Source organism: Podarcis liolepis (genome assembly GCF_965112155.1).
Source record: "Podarcis liolepis genome assembly, chromosome: 4".
Lineage (NCBI taxonomy): Eukaryota > Metazoa > Chordata > Lepidosauria > Squamata > Lacertidae > Podarcis > Podarcis liolepis.
Genome location: NC_139558.1, coordinates 93,533,806 through 93,549,595, shown reverse-complemented (window position 1 = coordinate 93,549,595; position 15,790 = coordinate 93,533,806). Strand labels below are relative to the sequence as shown.

The 15,790-nt window shown below is 44.0% G+C and overlaps 1 protein-coding gene across 5 annotated transcripts in view; it reads right to left on the bottom strand.

The window, feature by feature from the left end:
- DLG2 (discs large MAGUK scaffold protein 2) overlaps nucleotides 1-15,790 on the bottom strand; it is a 904,765-nt gene that overhangs the window by 432,853 nt on the left and 456,122 nt on the right. For 4 of the 5 annotated variants that reach the window (XM_083499674.1, XM_083499676.1, XM_083499678.1 and 1 more), the window contains one exon: nucleotides 7,065-7,226. In XM_083499674.1, the coding sequence (XP_083355800.1) occupies nucleotides 7,065-7,226 (162 nt within the window). The remainder of the gene's footprint in view (nucleotides 1-7,064; nucleotides 7,227-15,790) is intronic. The other variant, XM_083499677.1, reaches the window with a different exon arrangement.

Genomic DNA, 15,790 nt, shown 5'->3' with positions numbered 1-15,790 from the left:
ATTCTGCCCAGACACTGAGGTCCAGCACTGAGGGCCTTCTGGCGGTTCCCTCACTGCGAGAAGCAAAGCTACAGGGAACCAGGCAGAGGGTCTTTTTTGTAGTGGCACCCGCCCTGTGGAAGGCCCTCCCATCAGATGTCAAAGAGATAAACAACTACCTGACATTTTGAAGGCAGCCCTGTTTAGGGAAGTTTTTAATGTGTGATATTTTAATGTATTTTTAGTCTTTGTTGGAAGCTGCTCAGAGTAGCTGGGGAAACCCAGCCAGATAGGCGGGGTACAAATAATAAATTGTAATTGTAATTGTAATTGTAATTGTAATAATAATAATAATAATAATAATAATAATAAATTTTATTTATATCCCGCCCTCCCCAGCTGAGCCGGGCTCAGAGCGGCTAACAACAATCAAATAAACAATCAAATAATAACACATTCTAAAAATATTTCATTATAAAAATTAGTTAAAATCAAATTGATGGCAACCGATGAGACAAAATTCTGTGCAGGTTGCCAGAGGAGGGAGTCAGGCTGCGCCCTGACCAAAGGCCTGGCGGAACAACTCTGTCTTGCAGGCCCTGCGGAAAGATGTCAGGTCCCGCAGAACCCTAGTCTCTTGTGACAGAGCATTCCACCCGGTTGGAGCCGCAGCCGAGAAGGCCCTGGCTCTAGTTGTTATTGTTATTGTTATTGTTATTGTTATTGTTATTGTTATTACTGAGCCAGACCGCTGGTCTATTCAGATCTGTATTACCCGCACTGGCTGGCAGCACCTCTCCAGAGTTTCCAGCTAGGTTCTTGGCCAACCCTACTTGGAGATGGTGGGAACTGAACATTGGACCTTCTGCATGTAAAGCAGGTGTTAGATCACAGATGAGCAGCATGGTGCTCTCTGGATGCTGTTGGATTCCAGTTCCCATCAGCCCCAGCCAATACAGCAAATTGTTGGAAATAATGAGAGCTGGGAGTCTCAGACCACCTTCAGAGTATCAGGTTGGCTACCCTGGTGTTAGATAATGGCACCTGAGGAATCCTGTCACCCAAGGTATCAGCACAATGTAGTGATTAGTGTGTTGGACTAGGACCTGGGAGGTTCAAATCCCTGCTTGGCCATGAAGCTCACTTGGCCATGAACTTTGTGACCTTGGGCGAGTCCCAACCTACTTCAAAAGACTGTAGTGGGGATTAAATGGGTCCTGAATGGGGTAACTGTGCCCCTGAAGGACCAAGTGTGCAGCCTTGGAGTCATCCTGGACACACAGCTGTCCATGGAGGCACAGGTTAATTCTGTGTCCAAGGAGGCTGTCTACCAGCTCCATCTGGTACACAGGCTGAAACCCTACCTGCCTGTGCACTGTCTCACCAGCGTGGTGCATGCTTTGGTTATCTCCCACTTGGACTACTGCAATGCGCTCTACGTGGGGCTACCTTTGATGGTGACCCGGAAACTACAACTAATGCAGAACACAGCAGCCAGACTGGTAACTACAACTAAACCAGAATGCAGCATCTAGACTGGTGACTGGAGGCGGCCACCAAGACCACATAACACCGGTCTTGAAAGACCTACATTGGCTCCCAGTACGTTTCCGAGCACAATTCAATGTGTTGGTGCTGACCATTAAAGACCTAAACAGCCTTGGCCCTGTATACCTGAAGGAGCATCTCCACCCCCATCGTTCAGCCTGGACACTGAGGTCCAACTCCAAGGGCCTTCTGGAGGTTTCCTCACTGCAAGAAATGATGCTACAGGGAACCATACAGAGGGCCTTCTTAGTAGTGGTGCCCACCCTGTGGAACACCCTCCCATCTGATGTCAAACAGATAAACAACTATTCAACTTTCTAAAGGCAGCCCTGTATCATAAAGTTTTTAATGTGTGATGTTTTGCTGTGCTTTTATTATGCTGGAAGCCACCTAGAATGGCTGGGGCAACACAGATGGGTGGGGTATATTATTATTATTAAAGGTAAAGGTACCCCTGACCGTTAGGTCCAGTCGTGGATGACTCTGGGGTTGCAGCGCTCATCTCACTCTACAGGCCGAGGGAGCCAGCGTTTGTCCACAGACAGCTTCCGGGTCATGTGGCCAGCATGACTAAGCCGCTTCTGGTGAACCAGAGCAGCGCACGGAAATGTCGTTTACCTTCCCGCCGGAGCGGTACCTATTTATCTACTTGCACTTTGACGTGCTTTCGAACTGCTAGGTTGGCAGGAGCAGGGACTGAGCAACGGGAGCTCACCCCGTCGTGGGGATTCGAATCGCCGACCTTCTGATCGACAAGCCGTAGGCTCTGTGGTTTAGACCACAGCACCACCTGCATCCCTATTATTATTATTATTATTATTATTATTATTATTATTATTATTATTAGAGAACCATGTATGTCACCTTAAACACTTGGAGAAAAAAGGCTGGGATAGAAGTTCAAATTATTATTATTATTATTATTATTATTATTATTATTATTATTATCATCATCATCATCTTTATGGACCGGTTTGAGATCCTCTCAGGACCATGAAGCAGAATAAAAGTAATCTAGATAAGTAAATAATAATAAAAATAAGTCACCAAACATTTTTATGCACCATCAAGAAGAGCTCCACATTCAAACATGAGTCAAATAAACCCCCCATCATCCCTGAACATTGGCACTGCTGGCTGGGACTAATGGGAACTGCAGTTCAGCAGCTCCTGGAGATTTTGTGGAGCGTTCTCCCCATTCCTGATCCAAGAGGACAAGGAGTGGAGCCAAGGCAGCAGTGGGTGGGACCCGACAATAGCTGGAGTTGGCTCTTCTGGCACAGAAGCCGAGCACACAGAGCTTCTCAAAATGTTCTAAGCTATCACAGTTGCAGGAAGCAAAACAAAAACAAAAAAGCAGCGTAATTACAAATCCCGAAGACTCGTTTTAGCAAATGCACATTTTGCTCTTGTTTCAGAAACGCTGATTAGTTATATTCCCTGGAGGAACTGCATTTGACGGTGCTTCAATCAGAGGCAGAGAGGGATGAGAGGGCCTAATAAACCAGCACATCTGAATTGCAGATGCAGCTAGCAAGTTGAAAGGCACACCTTGGAAAAAAATGGTCTTCTTTCTTTTTTTAAAAGAATAAAGCACAAATTATTATTTCCACCTTCATGACTTCCCAAAAGCCCTCTCTTAGTTCCTGTCTCAGTGCTTGAGAATCTGTAGCTCTCCAGATGATGAAGAAGAAGAGTTTGGATTTGATATCCCACTTTATCACTACCCTAAGGAGTCTCAAAGTGGCTAACATTCTCCTTTCCCTTCCTCCCCCACAACAAACACTCTGCGAGGTGAGTGGGGCTGAGAGACTTCAGAGAAGTGTGACTAGCCCAAGGTCACCCAGCAGCTGCATGTGGAGGAGCAGAGACGCGAACCCGGTTCACCAGATTATGAGTCTACCGCTCTTAACCACTACACCACACTGGTGGTGTATTCCCATAAGCTCCAGCCAACATGGTCAGGGATGAAGATGGGAGTTGCAGTCCAGCAACATCTGGAAAGCCAGCGCTTTCCCATCCCAAGTCCAAGCCTAACATTGGGCAAAAGATTCCTGCATTGCAGAGCTTTGGACTAGATGGCATTTGTGGTCCCTTCCAACTCTACAATTCTATGCAGCTGATTCTAAGTCAACAGTAACCAGAAACATTTGGGTCACCTTATCAAAGGTTTCGGTTACCCTCAAAATTATCCATAAGCTTCTCTCAAGCAGAAGATGCTTAAGACAAAAGTCATCTTGACATGTTGCTTCAGATGAAGTTTCGTTCCATGCAATCCCCGGCTTGTTTAAAAGTGAAAATGTCTAGTGGTCCTTAAAGCATTGCCACTGAGTCACAGTCAGTGAAGAATTTCCCAGTGAACCTCTATTTGTTTCCCCGCCTGCCTTCGGTCAAGTCCCTTAGACTCCCGGGTTCAGATTTCGGCTAACGGAAGACCTACTGATCGCAATCCCTGGACCAAAGAGATCACCAGCTAACTGCACCATCTAGCGGCAGACCATTGGAAGGACACAGAAGATGATTTCTGGAATAATAGCTTTTCCTTTCACATCACAATGCAGAGTCAATACACATTAGCCTAATCTCTGCAATTGGAATTGGCATCGTATATACAATGCAGAGGCAGTTAAGCTAAGGCTTTGCTTTAGGCATGTGGAAGATACAGATGACTAATTTATGAAGAGGTGGGATGTCTCCATCAGTAGTTTGCTCTGGCTCCCACTGAAAGCACCCTTTTGGATGCCAACTCTATCCAACTAACCAAAAAGCTACTGTTTCCTAAGAGCAATCTGATAAATGACTGGGTACCAGGGCCAAGCTGAAATGGTAAGGAGTCAACTCCAAATCTAGACCCAGGATGGGCACTTTAGCAAAAGACTCCCTGTTTTTCACTGCTGGAAGGGAAACAGGGACTTCTACTTGAGCACAATAGCGGACAAGGGAAGCAGGACAGGCCTGCCAGTGGTGTGCTGGAGGGGATAACAGGAAAAGGGAGCTCAGCTCTGCTGGAGCACCAAGGTAAATGACCTACCCTTTTAGCTCTGGCAAATGAATGAGATGAAGAGGCTTTTAAAGTTAGTTTGTTAGATAGGTCAGCATACAGGCAAATAATCAAAGGGCAGATACTTCTTTCCTTTTCTTTGATGGGGTTCCTACTTCACACCAGCAATTTCAATGGTAACACATGTTTGCAGCGTGACCTGCATTTCTAATGAAAATCTAAAAGCTGCGTTTCAGATGGTTGATTGTTAATGCTCACTGTGTTTTATTCTGAGCCAGTCTAGGCAGAAGTAACTACCACTGAGTTCAATGTAGCTAACTTCCAGGAAGCTCTACACAGAACTGCTGGAAGACTGATCCTAATTCATAGGGCATTGTATTCTGTATTTTGTGTGCCTGCAGATGCACACATAATAATGCGTCAACACAGTTGCCTGCATTTTGTGGTCTCTCCAGTTTGTGGTTGCGAGGGTTGATCCTGCACATTGAAATTGACAGTGCTGCTGGCCTGGCCAATCCACAGGCCTCATGCTGACTGCCAATCACATGCACTGATGTTATGCACCCCTATTCCCTTCTATGACTGAAGAAACCTCTGAGACCTGGGCACCCACACAGACTCCTAAGTAACTTGCTAGCCACAGAGCATGAGATACTCAGTTCATGCTCTGGAATTCTTCACAGTGGGATATAAATGGTCAGGCTCTGTATTGCTACATGGTACCCTTGGGTCAGAGTCAGCAGATGGCCACCACTAGCCCAAGGGTGGGGGCATAGCCAATTTCTCATTTTCTCCTGCCTTGCAAGAAACATTGTGGGCATTTAAACATTTCAGCTTTACAAACAGCACCTCACTAAGGTAAAGGGACCCCTGACCATTAGGTCCAGTCGTGGCCGACTCTGGGGTTGCGGTGCTCATCTCGCTTTCTTGGCCAAGGGAGCCGGCATACAGCTTCCGGGTCATGTGGCCAGCATGACTAAGCTGCTTCTGGTGAACCAGAGCAGTTCACGGAAACACCGTTTACCTTCCCACTGAAGCGGTACCTATTTATCTACTTGCACTTTGATGTGCTCTCGAACTGCTAGGTTAGCAGGAGCAGGGACCGAGCAACAGGAGCTCACCCTGTCGCAGGATTTGAACCGCCGATCTTCTGATCGGCAAGTCCTAGACTCTCTGGTTTAACCCAGAGCGCCACCCGCGTCCCTTGAAAAAGTGTCTTACTTTGGGTTAAATGATCAGGGATGATGGGAACTGTACTCCAGTAGCATCTGAAGGGTCAAATGTTAGTCAGCCTTGCAGTTAATGATAGAGGTAAAGGTAAAGGACAGGTGGTGCTGTGGTCTAAACCACTGAGCCTCTTGGGCTTGCTGATCGAAAGGTCAGTGGTTCGAATCCCTGCAACGGAGTGAGCTCCCATTGCTCTGTCCCAAAACCTGCCAACCTAGCAGTTCGTAAGCATGTCAGTGCAAGTAGATAAATAGGTACCACTGTGGCGGGAAGGTAAATGGTGTTTCTGTGCACTCTGGTTTCCGTCATGGTGTCCCGTTGCGCCAGATGCAGTTTAGTCATGCTGGCCACATGACCTGGAAAGCTGTCTGTGGACAAACGCCAGCACCCACGGCCTGAAAGCGAGATGAGCGCCACAACCCCATAGCCACCTTTGACTGGACTTAACCATCCAGGGCTCCTTTACCTATTACCTATTACCTTTAATGAGAGAACAGAAAGCAATTCTCTTGCTGTCTGAGGAAGCCACTCTACTATCTGAAGCTTGTAACACTTTTCATGTTGTAAGCCTCTGAATTTTAATATATTTCATTTTGTTTTATGTGATTCCTGTATTGCAGGGGTTAGACAAGATGTCCATTGGAGTCTCTTCCAACTCTACAATCCTATGATGCTATGATCCCTCTTTTTCAAACCTCTTTTCACCCATGGCAACAGCAACCAGTTCAGTAAACAATGACCTGATGGTGGCAAACACAATTCTTTCTTTCACACAATTCCTAAAAATTTAGGAGCAACTTCTAGTCTGTGTCTACCACCTAGTCTGTGCAACTTCTAGGCTGTGTCTACCCCCCAAAACAAAGGACTCAGTCGATTATTATCCGTTAGTATAAATACTTCATTTATCTTGCAACAAGGACAAGCAAGGATTGAGCCAGCACTGTGAAAACGGGGGGGGGGGGGGAGAATTGCCTTCCAGTTATGCTTATCCACTCTTTAAAAGTTGATACATGGAATTATTCCCTTCTTTAGCAAAATTCTCCCAGCTCTGACGCAGCTCCAATACAAGCCTGTTGCACCAGGATCTGTTGCACATCAGCGCTAAACTTTTCGACAACGGCGGACGTGCCGAGAATTAAACGGTTGCCAGAGGGTGTGATTTGCACAAAGGCGCGTCAACAAACAGCTTAAGACAAGGAGTCACCTGCAGCTTTTAAAAATCCAGTTACTTCTCTCACTCTCTCTGTCTTTTATTTTGTTTGTTTTTATTGGGAAAGCTCAGAAGTTGCCATGGAGAAGCGTTACTGACCTTCAGAGGCGAGATGTGCGATTGCAGGACGTATCCGTGGACATTTTCTATCTGCGATAAATTCTTTTCAGAAACGTGAACTAGTTCTGGCCCTCTCACTTCGTGAGTTAAGCGAGGTAAAGTATGGTCGTGTGGAGCATCTTCATCTTGGTAGCGATACTTCTGGGAGGCAAAAGGGGGGGGAGGGAGAATATTAAGGAACGGTGAAATAGGGATGGGTGAATCTGCCAGCTTTGGCTTCTGACAGTTTCTCATTTTTGCCTTCTTAAGTTCAGTTCAGTTCTCCACTTTTCCACATTGGTGTGCTATTTGTTTTTATTTTAAAAAAGAACAAATCCACAAATTTCTCCTTATACACACATTTTTCCATGGACTTGGCCTAAAGTACACATTTTTACAAAGCAATTTCCCCCTGACACAATGCGGTTTTTGCATGTTATTTCACCAATGTATCTTTAAAAAAAAAAAATCACACCTCACCCTAATATATGCAGTGTTGTGGATAGAGAACCGTATTGCAAAATTCAGAAGTGTACGGATTTTGAAGGATGGCTGCTTTTTTGACCACACGTTTTCAGAAAGTGCAGATTAGGTAAGTTCACCTTTAAATGTGAATTGAACTGAATTTCTCCCTCAACCCTACTGTGAATTTTACAGTCTGAATTGTGACCTTCCTAAGGAGAAGACAAATGTGGTTAGGACCCAAAAGCACCTTCTGAGCTCCATGTTGGTACAATACTGTTCCACCTGCTCTTAAAAGGCTTAACAAGGCCACTATATGATCTGCCTTAAGTCATATTGGATGTAAAGAAATGAAGGACATTTGCTGAGCATAATAAAGTGTATTGGGAGGTTCTCCCAAGAAGTGGAAGGGAGAGATATGGGGTTTGGAAATGCTAAGCACACACTTCCATACAGGTTTCCACCAAGCCTAGTTCTTTTCTGATCTTGCAGACCCCCAGAGGCCGATCTCTCAACTCTTGAACTTAGGTCTCTTATCGCTGCACTACTGCCATGTGAAACACAGTCTCACCACTTGGGGCTCCACCATCTTCTGCTTTGTGTCTCTGATTGGGACTGAAAAACCAGGGAGAATGTCAAGCTCCAGGCAGGCCATGACACACGGCTGCTGAGCTATATCCAGCTTGGCGATTCACAAGTGATGCAAGGTCTGCCTTAGGAACTGCCTGCCCTGTCTTCCCCAATTGACTGCAGTTGGGCAAAAGCCCTCGCCCCTCCACACACACACACACACACACACACTCATTGCTTCACATCTTCACAAAAGAGCAGGTGGATGATGAACGATTGGTATCTGAAGAAGTGTGCATGCACACGAAAGCTTATACCAAGAACAAACTTAGTTGGTCTCTAAGGTGCTACTGGACATTTTTAATATATATATAATTTCGACTGCATCAGACCAACACGGCTACCTACTTGGATTGCAAATCGGCGCCTACTACCAACAAGGCACTGTATGCTGTTGCCAACCCACAAGAGATGATACTCTAATGGAGGAGTAGGGATTGTGCCACTGTGAGCGGTTAAAATAAAAATGTGCCCATCTTTTTTAAAAACAACAACAAGAAGAAGAAGAAGCAGCAACACACACAGAGAGAGAGAGGGAGAGAGAGAAATCTCAGTTGAAACAAAAATTAAATTAAATTAAAAAATTGTCCAGTAGCACCTTAGAGACCAACTAAGTTTCTTCTGGGTAATTTATTTTGACTGCGTCAGACCAACACAGCTCCCTCCCTGAATCTAGAAATCTCAGTGTTTGTTTAAGGTGGCTAAATGGAAGGATCAACGCTGCAGGGTGCAGCATCGTCTCAGATCCTTTTGGAAGTACAGTTGCAGGCTGAGAGCTGTTGTGGTTTTCTTTAAAACAATGTCAACAAAGCAGGAAAGGCACATAGGGAAGTTCCCCCAGCAAATTCAGGATTTTTAAACGAAAGACATTAACACAAATTTCTTGAATCAGCTTTCAGGGGGAAGAGAGGGAGCTGCCTTATTCCAAACCAGACCCATTGATCCATCTAGCCCAGAAGCTCCTGGGAATTTCGGGTGAGATTCTCTCTCAGCCCTTTCTGGAGATGCCACAGATGGAAACCAGGGCCTTTCTGCATTCCAGGCAGAGGCTCTGCAATAATTAAACTGCATTCAACAGGGTCGTTGTTGTTTTTTAAGCAGTTTGATGAGCCATTTGAGGAACGCTTTTGGGGTACAGAAGAAGAAGAAGAAGAAGAAGAAGAAGAAGAAGAAGAAGAAGAAGAAGAGTAGTTTGGATTTGATATCCCGCTCTATCACTAGAAGAAGAAGAAGAGTAGTAGTAGTAGTAGTAGTAGTAGTAGTAGTAGTAGTAGTAGTAGTTTGGATTTGATATCCCGCCTTTCACTCCCCTCAAGGAGTCTCAAAGCGGCTAACATTCTCCTTTCCCTTCCTCCCCCACAACAAACACTCTATGAGGTGAATGAGGCTGAGAGACTTCAGAGAAATGTGACTAGCCCAAGGTCACCCAGCAGCTGCATGTGGAGGAGCAGGGAAGCGAACCCGGTTCACCAGATTACGAGTCCACCGCTCTTAACCACTACACCACACTGGCTCTCGTTAACTGAAAGTTAAAGAGAAAACCTGTGTGGTGGAAGGTCCCAAGTGCTTCATAATTTCATTGTAATGTTATGGCTGATTTCGGAGCTCCTGGCTGAAAACCAGGAGCTGAAGAGTAAGTGAACAGAGGATTCTCTTCTTAGAACAGCACAAAACAGATGACAAATCACTATTACAGCCATACCTTGGTTGTCGAATGGAACCCATTCCAGAAGTCCGTTCGACTTTTAAAAACGTTCGAAAACCAAGGCACAGCTTCCGATCAGCTGCAGGAAGCTCCTGCAGCCGATCGGAAGCCGCAGAAGCCATGTTGGATGTTCGGGTTCCAAAGAACGTTCGCAAGCCGGAACACTCACTTCCGGGTTTGCGGCGCTTGGGAACCAAAACGTATGAGTACCAAGACGTTCGAGAACCAAGGTATGACTGTAGTTTCAATGGAGCACTACATTCACAAGCATAATGCCAGAATCAGGGCAGAGGGCTGTTGCCGTCCTTTTCTGATTGCTGGGCTTGCTGGAGGCATGTGGCTGGCAGCTATTAGCAGCAAGATGTTTGTCTGAATGGACCTCTGATCTGATCTGCAAAGTTCTTCTTCTATTTAATGTCCCAGTGTGTCTTTAAGGCGGCACAAAGATTGCAATGTCCTCCTGCCTGCTTTCCACTTTCACTGTACCTCAGTGCAATTGAAGCTTCAAAACACAAGATGGCAGAACAACCATCGTCTTGAAGGTTGCCTACGGTTGGCCTGATTCGATTCTATAAATAAAAGCCTGGTGAGCTAGGAAGGTAGAATCAGTACAAGCCCTGCCTGCAATAAACCTTGGGTTGACTTTTTATTATTATTTCCACTAGCTCAATGGGTATGTGTTTGTGGGTGTTTGTATTTTAAAGGCTGCGGCTTCTTCAATAAAAGCACTTTATGTGAGCAGTCAATCATATTTGTAGGCAGCCGAAAGAATTCTAACAACACATTAGAAGCATCTAGTGTGATTGTACCGCTGTGATTCTAATTGATTTCCCTGAAAGTTATCATCATCAAAGTTGAATCAGTTCTGTGGGCCTTCCAGAACCAGCACCTCAACTTTTGCCCCCTACCAAAGCCCTACAGTAGCAGGATATGTCCCAAGTATTTTCATCCCATCTAACTTAAAATAATAATAATAATAATGTTATAAGAAAAAAATGCTCCTTTTCCTTTATGGGGTATTATTAATTATTATTATTATTATTATTATTATTATTATTATTATTATTATTATTATTAATTTTATTTCTATACCGCCCTATACCCGAAAGTCTTAGGGTGATTCACATTAAAATCAGGGAGGTTCACATTAATAGCCCATATGGAGTCCTTATGTAGGTTCTATATCGGTAGGAGAAAATAACAGAGGCCAGCCAGAGAATATTGAGAAGGAAAGCAGCTAGTAAGCCTGATCTTTATTAAACTGTTGCAACAGGGTGCTCAAACGCCCCCCCCCCCACACACACAGGAGGGAGGAGGAACCCAGAACATTGGGGTGCAAGCTCTTATATAGACTTTTGAAATTGCCCACCCTGTAGCCCAAGACCACCACCACCCCCCGAAACATTATACATACATCACAGAAGGAGGCAGTCAACAGCCGAGGAGGTGGTCTACAGCAGAAATCCTGTGGGGGCCTGATAATGGTCACTGATTGCATTACCTGGGCAGTCTGGCCATTCTTTTGCGATGGAAAATACACAGTTCCTGAATCCAGGTCACAGGCTCACCCTATTCATACACAGATACGCCCTTAAGACAGGATTTGTGAGCAAAGAGACAATGGGGAGGTTTTCCCATTTCCTTCCTCCTTGCAGAGAAATATTTGAGATCAATTTGGGAGAGTCAAAATGGCTTCAGGATTGTTCTCCTGTACTATTTCAGACACGTGGTTTACGGTGGTACCTCGGGTTAAGAACTTGATTCATTCTGGAGGTCCGTTCTTAACCTGAAACTTCTTAAACTGAAGCATCACTTTAGCTAATAGGGCCTCCCGCTGCCGCACAATTTCTGTTCTCATCCTGAAGCAAAGTTCTTAACCCAAGGTACTATTTCTGGGTTAGGGGAGTCTGTAACCTGAAGCTTCTGTAATCTGAAGCGTCTGTAACCTGAAGTGTCTGTAACGCGAGGTACCACTGTATATACTTATGTATGTGTTTGCCTGGTACATTTATGAACATTTAATTTCTCTCTTAGACCTTATAATTCTCATAACAAATATTGATCCCACATTTCAGGCAATTCACAAGAGCAATTCAAATTGCTCTTGGATTACTCAAAAGAAGACACAGTCAGGAAAAGCATGAGTATTAATTAACCATTTACCACGGTTAAGAAAACAACAGTGAAACAATCAGTTCCCTGTGCTCCAGGGGGCATTTCAGATCCATCTTTCCCTAACCTTCCTTGAGTGCTTTTCAAATTTGAGAGTTCTTTCAAAAGCAATTTGTGATACAGCATTGGAGATAAGAGAGATATGTCTCTTCCTCAACACAAGTCACAACCAAAACACAAATTTAAAAGTCCTGAATGAGTGCATTATCTGCCTATCAATGTATATATATTTACCACAGAGCCTAGGACTTGCCAATCAGAAGGTCGGCGGTTCGAATCCCTGTGACGGGGTGAGCTCCCGTTGCTCGGTCCCTGCTCCTGCCTACCTAACAGTTCGAAAGCACGTCAAAGTGCAAGGAGATAAATAGGTACTGCTCCAGCGGGAAGGTAAACGGCGTTACCGTGCGCAGCTTTGGTTCGCCAGAAGTGGCTTAGTCATGCTGGCCACATGACCCGGAAGCTGTACGCCGGCTCCCTCGGCCAATAAAGCGAGATGAGCGCTGCAACCCTAGAGTCGGTCACGACTGGACCTAATGGTCAGGGGTCCCTTTATCTTTACCTTAGGGGAATGCCCAATCCCAAAATGCTTGCTATTTTGTTCTGAAGTAATTCAGAAGTAAGCTTCTCTCCACCCCCACACCAGCACTGGCAACACTACACACCAAACTACAGGCAATTTCAATTTAGCAATAATCTGGAACCCCTGATTTTTATTTTTGTTTTGCTGGTCAAATAAAAAAATCATTTACTTCCCTAGAAATTCCTCCGATATTTTGCCCATGTACAACCTTCTACCTTTGCCACGGAGTCTGTTTCTTTGAGGAGAATTTGGTCACAAGCCAAAAAAAAATGAACATTTTAGAGACTTATTTTCCCCATACTAGTTGTTTCAAGAGTTCAACATTGGCTAAAACCCTGAGATAATTACCTATCCTGTGATAATTGTTGAATTTCCATGTTTATTGAAAATGGGCAAGTTGTAAATACTTGTTCTGTTTGCATTATTGCATTATAAATTAGGGGGGAAAGTAATTTATCTATTGCCGGTCTGATGAATTTGGGACATTATCTGCAAAGATACCTAATTTGCTTACTACAGATCCAATCTCTTTCTCTGCTGGAAAAGTTATTACAAGTTCCAGAGATGTGCTTTTTCTCTATTTATCAAAGGCTTTCAAAAAGGAAAAAAGGGTGCACTTATAGCAACTTTTCCTGAATACACAAAATGCTAAGAGCTTTGAACAAGTGGGGTAGGGCTGTTATTTCAGTGATCCTGCTTGCCATTTAGCTTCCCCCCCCCCAAAAAAAAATATATTAATCTGATCCTGTGTGCTGCTTTTCAAATGAGAAGTTTGCCATTTAAGAATAACAGTGATATAAATCATAGCAGCGAAACCATTGAGGGAAGTGTAGCACACTAGCACAACCATAATAAGGATGACTTCTGCTAATAATGAACATGGGGGAGGTGGTTTTTGCTAATTCATGCCTCCCCACACCCCTAAAATGAAACTTTCATTTAAAGATTTAAATGTTACACTAAATTTAGGTTATGTTTTCTACGACTCTAGGGACTCAGCTAGATTGGTAAAGAAAAAGCACTTTACAGTGGTACCTCGGGATGCGATCGGGATCTGTTCTGGAGCCCCGTTTGCTTCCAGAAGCAAACATAACTAGCGACAGCACGTCTGCGCACGCATGCGTCGCTTTTCGCTGCTTCTGCGCATGCGCATGATGTCATTTTGAGCATCTGCGCATGCGTGAGCGGCAAAACCCGGAAGTAACGCGCTCCGTTACTTCTGGGTTGCCGCGGAGCGCAACTCGAACGCGCTCAACATGAAGCATATTCAGCCCGAGGTATGACTGTATATGCGTTGTATATGCAATATAACACTGTGACAACAGGTGGCGCTGTGAAGTCCTGTCTTTCACTACCGGATTTCCCTGTATGAGTTTACAACACGTTTAACTGAATCACTTCTTTGACATGTCTAGATCCAGTCCATGTCTTAATGCTAAATACTCTTAATACTAGAAAGGCGTATTTTCATCGCATCTTCCATTTCAATAGTAGACAGTACATAACAGGAGAATATTGATACATATTTCTAAGAGCAAGAGAATATAGTGTGACAACCAAGGTATTGGCAACTTTTTCAATAAACCCTAGAAGACGCCTTTTTACAACAGCCCAATTTTTCTTTTTAACAGTGTAATACAATTTCTTTAATACAAAATCCACACAATATCTAACATATCACTTCTCAATTTTTAATCACGTAAGCAATATGCAAAAGTTGTGTCTTCTGCATAACAAAGAAAAAAACTGTTGAAACTTGCCTTTTCCTTTCCTTTCATTTTTTTTAAAAATAGTTTTGATTATCCAAGGCATGTTGCCCAGTATTCTTTCCGAACCCCCCCCCCCAGCAAACAAATACAAAAACCGTCTCTCTTTTTCCCTTCACCAGGGAGCGGGACAGCAGTAAGAAAAACCAGTGACTTTTCCAGTTTTACAACCAAGGTACAATCACCCAGAATGAAAGCCTCTGGACCTATGTCTGAACTGTGACAGGTTTCATGTCTGGGGCACCTCCTTAAACCACACAGATTTTCAAACTGATTGCCCACAAAAAAATTAGCAAGGGAATGTCTTTTTTGTTGTTGTTTTTCCACCCTAGTGAGAGAACTAGTCTATCTTTCTGAAATGTGTTAACACTTCATCCCCTCAGAACGGGAAGCCATGCCTGCAATTTGCATCCAATATTGGTAGAAAATTAAGGAGTTAATTAAGGGGGGAGGTGTTTTAAAGGTTCCCTGTACATACATACAACACAATGGAAGGATTTATGGGATGTGTGGAAGGTTTAATCCACTCCGGCGGGGCGCCTTTGCCTGCAGATTTCATGCAAAATGCAAAGTTATAGCTATGTTTAATTGTAATGGGGGGTGAAAAGGAACTTTGGGTTGAGCATTTGTACCTAATGAATCAAATTAAAACAACACAGAATGGATTTGAAACAGATCGCGCTAGATTAAAATGCTACGGATACAGAGTGAAATGAGGGGTTGCTGCACATCTCTAATTTCACCCTTCGCTATATAACAATGAGCGGCTGCTTGGAACATTCCTTTGCAACAAAGAATTCAACAAAATAAGTGTCCTGGGGAACAAAGTGTTCAAGTTATACTTCATAGCAGGGGCAGGAAATCCTTTGGCCAACCAGATGTTACTGGACTACAACTCCCATCATCCCTGATCATTGGCCATGCTCTCTGGGGCTGATGGGAGTTTGAGTCCAACAGCATCAAGAAGGCCAGAGGTTTCCATCCACGTCTGCCTATAGGGCTTGTGTGTATCTATGCCATGTATCTAACCCATGGAAATAGAGACTGTTTCGAAGAAGCGGCTGTCACCTCTGAAGAAATTGAAGATGACAATTTTAAAACACTACAGTCACTTGAGACCTACGGCATTATCAAGAGCAAAAGATGTAATCATAATTGTGCCGGTTACATGCAAACCATTAAATTGGCCCAAAGAGGACAAGGGTGGGCTGGTGTCAACTTCAGAAAGCTAAAAATCAAAAAGGCACACACAGAGAGGCAATTTTCATTTGGCAAAATAGTGCCGTTCTCTACAGCAGAACGTGAAACTTAATAATAAATCACTCCAGGAAAAGGCGTAGGACATATATAAATATAAAATGTTATTATCGTTACTGTTATTCTGCTAGCAGCAAAGAGCTAAGTTATATTA